Source organism: Mus caroli, chromosome 8 (genome assembly GCF_900094665.2).
Source record: "Mus caroli chromosome 8, CAROLI_EIJ_v1.1, whole genome shotgun sequence".
NCBI lineage: Eukaryota > Metazoa > Chordata > Mammalia > Rodentia > Muridae > Mus > Mus caroli.
Genome location: NC_034577.1, coordinates 29,795,844 through 29,802,510, shown reverse-complemented (window position 1 = coordinate 29,802,510; position 6,667 = coordinate 29,795,844). Strand labels below are relative to the sequence as shown.

The following is a 6,667-nucleotide window of genomic DNA, read 5'->3' as shown; positions in this document are numbered from 1 at the left end:
GCACTCTCAAGAGGCAGGCATGCATTACAGACTGACTACTCAGCCATCACTCACCCTGATTACAGAACATTCTTTGGATTTCTCGGGAAAAGCCAGTCCTAACTCTAACTTGCTGGTTACACACAGACTTTAAACAAAAGAATATGACCCCCAACACAGACCCAGGCTCCTCCCTCTGATCAATCTGTGTCTAATGCCTGTGAGAATGGAGGCTCAGACAGGTCTAATGTCACACTCCTCCGACCTCTGTGCGGTCACCTAAGATTGCCTTCCGCAAATGCGGCAAGCTTGCATAGGACAATAAAGGCGAATTGGAAATGTGTGAATCTGGCAGTCTGAGACTCTCTATTAGAAGAGAATGATGCTCGTGGCAGCATTTCACCTGGCCGACCGCCCTTCATTTACCTTGAAAGGCTTTCCTGGAAAGTCTATGAGACTACAGAAACACTCATGCCACACGAGAAACAAAAGTCTCCAAAACACAACATAAGACAAACCATCAGAAATTCCCAAACACCCTCTCCGCCTACCTGGGAAAGCGTGTGGATTTGGCGACCCTCTCTTAAGGCACTTAGAACAGAGGATGTGCACAGTGTAGTGCAGTCCAGGCCATTCCTGAAGTAGGACATTCAGTTCCTCTACCAAAGGGGTGATGGCTTGCCATGCGGTCCATATATTTGGTAGTGACGCATGGCTGGCAATGGACAGGGTGTCGGGCTGCAGGACCCCCTTGGCAGGTCTGTAACTCACCACCACAGGAACTTTCCCTCTATATGCAAAGATCTGAAATTTCCCATCCGACCTGTGCACCACGTGGCTGTTGATCTGGACACTGTAACGTGCGAACAATCCAGGTGGAAAGGTGAAGGGAAAACTATATTCGATCTGTAACTGTTCAGCCACAAAAGACTGCCCGGCTAGGTTGGTGCCATTAATCCAGGCCTCTGCATGGGGCACCTCATTCTGCACGTAGCATGGGAACTTGTACCATGCCGCGGAGCCATTCAAAGGCTTGCCTTTGGGTTTATTGAGGCAGTAACAGAGTCCCATCTTCTCCAACAGCTCCAGCAGGAGCTGCAAGTCCTGTTGGGCCTGGACATGAGGCTTAAGCAGCAACCGAATGATGTGGGCTGGCAGAAGCCCATGCAGCAAAAAGCCTTCCACATAATGATGAAGCTGGGTGGCCCGGAGTGGGTCCTGACCCGGGCTGGGCACTGCTATAGTGGGGAAACTTTCCCCCTCCTCTTCCCCCTCTCCATTGGTCCCTAAGAGCAGTTTATGCAGCAGCAATGAAGCATCTCTCTGGAAAAAGACATTGAGGATGTCAATGAGGCGGGTGAGGTTGTGGAAGACATGCTCCTTGAGGGCTGGGCTATCCTCAAAATAGAGCAGTTTGCCACTCTCGTGCAGGTAGGAAAGAGCACTCTGGAGCCGGTCCTCAGTCAGACCTGCCTGCAGGCCCAGGCGGGCAGAGTCCCACCAGCTCAGCCACAGTCGTTGTGCCTGAGGTGGCTGGAAGTGCAGTTCCTCCAGTACCTGCCAGGATCGAGGCAGGACTCGGTGTAAGTTGGGAAAGATTTCTCGGTGCTCAGCTACAGAGAGCAGCTTGTCTCGAAGGCGTTGCAATTGGAGGGGGTCCCGGCAGCTTACGGGCAACACGGGCGAGAGGATCTGCAGCCGGTGGTTAAGCAAGTATTGAAAATGGGCCTTGCGCCTCCGAAGGTTCTTGTCTGAAACACCATAGTAGGCTGCGTGAGGGCTGGCAGAGCGCAGCTCGAAGTCCCGAGCCAGGGCCTCATCCACCACCTTGGCTAGATGGCTGAGGCCCTCTGCATCGTTCTTCTCCTGCAGGGCAATCTGTCGGTGAATGTCTAGACATTTCTCCTCAAGCTCCCGCTCCCCACACAGGTCCGCATGCGTGCCTACAATACACACCACAGCGTGAGGCACCCGGGCACCCACCCGATGCAAGAAGGAGCCCACGGTGGTAGGGAAGCAGCGAGGTTCATAGGTGGCCAAGTTGACCACGAGCACATACAGGGCTCCAGGGGAAAGGAAGAAGGGCTGTATCACCTCATAGCTTTCATCACCGGCTAAGTCATACACAATGAACCTCAAGCCCCGGGAAGCATCCGCTGTCCAGCTGGTCACCTCGATGCCCTTACTACCAAGGGGAGGAAAAGGTAGGTAGCTCTTCTCCTTGTCCCCTCCACCTTGCCCTCCCTCCACTTTGTCCTCGGTGAGGCAATGTCGAAGCAGGGTCTTTCCTGCAGCCTTGTGGCCCATCAGGAGCAGCTTGAGTCGGGGCTGCACGGCTGGCTGCGAATGTGCCAGTTCCTTCTGGTAGGCTGCGATGTAAGGGATCCCCTTCATGCAGACTTCGTAAGGGGGCTGAATCAGTGGGTTGTCCTTGATTTTCCACAAGCCTACCCGGGAGAGCTGGCCAAAGTTGTCCGGCAGCACAGCGATCTGGTTGCCCTGGAGCACCAGCTCCTCCAGGCCAGTCAGCTCCACAATGGAGTCTGGCAGGTACCGGATGCGGTTATTATCCAGCCACAAGGTGAGAAGCCGGCCCAGCCCGGCGATAAGAGAGGGCACTGAGGTGAGCTGATTGCGACTAAGATAGAGCTCCTCCAGACCAGCCAGGGGCAGCAGCGCAGCGGGGAACTCCTCGAAGAGGTTGGAAGAGAGGTTGAGCATTTTGAGCCTCTGCAGACGGCTGAACTCGTCCGGCAGAGCCTGGAGCCCGTTGTTATCTAACATGAGGCTCTCCAAACTGGCCAGCTCGCAGAAGCCGCTGGGCAGCGTGCCAAGCTCGGCCCCGCTAAGCCAGAGGATCTTGAGGGCACGCAGGGCACTGATATCCTCAGGTAGGCCTCGCAGCCGGTTGCTGGAGACGTCGAGCTCCTCCAGGGCAGCCAGCTGCAGCAGCTGCTGGGGAAAGGCGGTGAGCTGGTTGTGGTCCACGTCAAGGGTCCGAAGGTGGTTGAGGCAGGAGAAGGAATCTGGCAGATGCGCTAGCCGGTTGAAGCTGACATCCAGCTCCTCCAGGTGGGCGAGGGCACCCAGCTGCGCAGGCAGGGCTGGCAACTGGTTGTGGCTCAGGTTGAGTTTGCGCAGCTCCCTCAGGGCGCTCACCACCTCGGCTCCCAGGATGGTCAACCGGTTGTGGCTGACGTCCAGTTCGGTAAGGTGGTGGCCTAGCTCCGCCACCGCAGGGGGCAGCCGGGCAAAGCGGTTCCTGCGCAAGACCAAGACGCGAAGGCTGCCCAGAGCTGACCCCAGACCTTCAGGCACATCCTCGAGGCCGTTGTTCCCCAGGTTCAGCACCTCAATGTCCCCGATGTTGGCCGGCAGCACCAGCTGGGGGGCGTCGGGGGACTCCAGTGGGTCGCCTCCGGCCCCGGGGCAGCTGAGCGTGAGCTGGCGCAGGTTGCTCCGCAGCTTCCTGGCTCTCAGGGCGGCGTCCCGCCACAGCCTCACCGTCTTTAGGTTGCCACTGTCCTGGCCAGCCATGGCGGGGCCCCGCGCGGACAACCCTCACGCCGGTACCGGAGCCCGCAGCTGCATGCCGCGCTGGACTCCGGCGGGCGCCCAGCCCCCGGGCCCTCTAGCTCCAGCGGCTCCCGGGCCACCACCCCTGCGCGGCCGGCGGCCGTGGGTCCTAGCGCAGCCGGTGGCCGGGAGCCCGCAACTGGGGGGCGGCAGCGACGCAGGCAGGTTTGAGGGGCTCCGGGCAAGCGGCTCGGAGCTGGGCTGCGGCCGCGCAGCGCGGCTCGCATTCTCCGTGCTCCTGGGCCATGGGCGCGCCGGGCAGCAGGGCCGCCGCCCGCCGCGCCGCGGAGGATGCCTGCTCCTCCTCCAGCTCCGCCCGCCTCGCCGAGCCTCGGTAGCCGACTCCAGCCCCGCTACCCTCGCAGCGGCGGTCCGGAGGCCGGCGGCGTCACCTCCGCGAGCTGCAGGAGGAGGGCGGCGCTCGGCTCCGCGGCCGGCATGCTGCGGGCGCAGGGCCGGGGAGCCGGAGGTGAAGGCGTCTCCTTGTCTCCGTTTCCCCGCAGCTCGGGCGGGAGCGCGAACGCCGCGTCCCCGGCGCTGGGAGAGCGCGATCGGGAAGCTACAGCGCCGCCCGGTGGAGCGGCCCCCACGTGACCGGCGGAGGCGCCGCTTGTTCCCGGCACCGCCCCTGGGGCGGGAGTTGCAAGTGAGCGCAGGCTTTGGGGTTTGGGGGGTCCAGCCACAGTGGGGCCGGCGACGTGGACTTCGCCCTGCGCCAGGCGCACCAGATGCGGTCCTGAAGGCTGGTGTGGGACTCCGGGGTCTCCGGGTTGGCTTCTCCTGCATCAGGCTCTTTGTTGGCCCTGGCCTCTAAGGATTTCTTATTCATCCCTAAGCATAGGATTTAGCTGGCTTTCTTGCTCATCCTTCCCATGCGCCATGCATCCACACCTCTGTAGAGCCAGCAGAATTTAAGGACCCGGGTGTCAAAGGAGCTTAGAACAAGAGGGTAGTTATAAAAGGCAGATGGGGGAAAAGCAAAGAACCTTTTAATCCATTTATTGGGGACTATTTGTACTAGGTCAACCGAAGCCTAATTTTCAGCTCCCCTGGTTTGAGCCAGCACATCTCTGGCCTGTTGTGGGTGGTTGGGGGTTGGAGGCAATGCAAGATGTCTTAAGTCCGGACTATCCCATTTAGCGCCACAGCCGAATGCAACATACTACATCTTGAATCCGACCTTCCCCGTATTCTGTGGATTCAAAGAAATGACCGTAGTATCAGACACATTTTCGCTGTTGCAGGGTTCAGTGTGGGTTTGTTTCCATTGAGAGGAAGTTGGTTTGAGATCATATCTATACTCAAGTAATCTCCGAATTTATCAAAGCCGTGGAACCTGTCAAGGCCGCAGAGATCACCTCTACCTCTCCTTTCCAGTTGCTTAATCACCTTATCTGAGGAACAGCGACAGGCAATGACTGGTTGAAAAAGACAGTCACTTTCATCGAGGGTGTGGTCACCGATAGCTTGCCAAAGCTCCAGCAGTTGGTCCCATACCACGATAATAAGGGCAACACAAATTAGACTCAATTTGCAAGCAAACAAGCAAAGAAGGAGTGAGAGAGGCGTGGAGGAAAACAGTTAGGAGAGAAATGGGGGGCGGGGGTAGAGGGAATTGGAGGGTGAACATGGTCCTCAAATGTCTACATACTAGGAGTAAAGCTAGGTGAGATAAGCAACTCACCGATTCAATTCAGATCCCAAGGCTGAAAACTATCTGACTGCCTTCTTTAGATCACTTGTATTTTTTTTTTTGAAAATTTTATATATGTATCCAAGAGAAAGCGACAGAAAATCCACCCCAGTGTTGGATACCAAGTCCTGGGCATGCATCTTGTGGTACAAATGGGCCTAGGGTTAGTCTCTGACATCTCAGATAAAACCTGTAATTTAACTGTCACATTTATCTGTGGACTTCCTGAGAAATTAAACACTCAAAGATTCCAGTATTCTCTTAGAGGTGGTGTGTGTATGTGTGTGTTTCCGGTATTCTAAGTCACGGTGGAGACTAAAAAAAAAATTCCCCCCCCCCACAGGGGTAGAAAAGGGCCCAAAGACACTAAGGAATTTATAATCTGCCAGTAAATAGTAGAGGGACCTTGCTGAGTCCACAGGTAGGATGGCCGTTGGAGCACATCTTCCCCCACAATGTTCATGAGTGTGACCTCTGATTCTTCCACACTTCTGCTTTTAATAAATGGAATAATCTGAAGCTCGTCCCGAGGAGAAAACCCAGGCAAGGGAGGGCATCTTAAATAGCTCTGCTTCAGTCCTAAAGTGGTTTAGATGCATCTAAACAGCCCTTGATAAACTGTTGCCCTCTGGAGCCACTGGAAAATCACTATCCTTCCATTGTAACTGTCTTCGGAAAACTCTTCTCCATTTGTCATTAGATAATCGATCCTTTTGTTTATCTGCTTAAGAAAGCTGAGTAGTGCCTGGGACCTGTCAGCTTTTAGGCATGCCCCTTATCACCCCGGCTGTAAAGGAGGTGAGTTTGCCTGCAAGGAACAATCCTCTACTTGCAAAGTCCTGAAAGATCCCTATGGCTAAAGTGATTTTTTTTTCCCTCAGTTCTAGAGTTTGAACCCAGGGTTTCCAGCATGTGAGGCAAGAGGCAAGGTGACTTCTGGGAGCAAAGTTCATACTGAGCAAGCTTGGGAGAAGCCTGAACAAGAGCCCCTGAAGCTACGCGTGTTCCTGCAGGCCTGTCACTGCAGCACCTGAGGGACTGAATGAAGCAAGAGGGTTTAAAGTGTGAGGTCATGGTAACGTTCACTTCTTCAAGCAAAGAAGAACGTGGAGTTCTTTGAAAGCCAGGCTACTAAAAACTAAAATGTTAAATCAGGAGGAAGAGTAGTTTAAGTAATGGGAGAAAGGAAGGAAGGAAGGAAGTGAGGAAGGAAGGGAGTGAGGAAAGGAGGGAAGGGGGAAGGGAGGGAGGGAGAGAAGGGGAAAGAAAGGAAGGGAATGGAAAAGAGAAGGAAAGGAAGGAAGGAAGGAAGGAAGGAAGGAAGGAAGGAAGACGGAAGGAAATGGAAAAGGGAAGGAAGGAAAGGAAGGGGAAGGAAGGAATGGAGGAAGGGAGGGAGGGAATGGAAAAAACGAAGGA

The 6,667-nt window shown here is 55.5% G+C and overlaps 1 protein-coding gene across 2 annotated transcripts in view; it reads right to left on the bottom strand.

Annotated features, from left to right (window-relative positions):
• The window catches only part of Mfhas1 (malignant fibrous histiocytoma amplified sequence 1), a 91,882-nt gene extending 87,769 nt beyond the window's left edge, over positions 1-4,113 (bottom strand). For both annotated transcript variants that reach the window (XR_003837374.1, XM_021169562.2), the window contains exon 1: positions 531-4,113. Coding sequence is in view for 1 of the 2 variants with exons in the window: in XM_021169562.2 (XP_021025221.1) it covers positions 531-3,516 (2,986 nt within the window). In the remaining variant the exon portion in view is untranslated. The remainder of the gene's footprint in view (positions 1-530) is intronic.
• Positions 4,114-6,667: the final 2,554 nt, after the last annotated feature.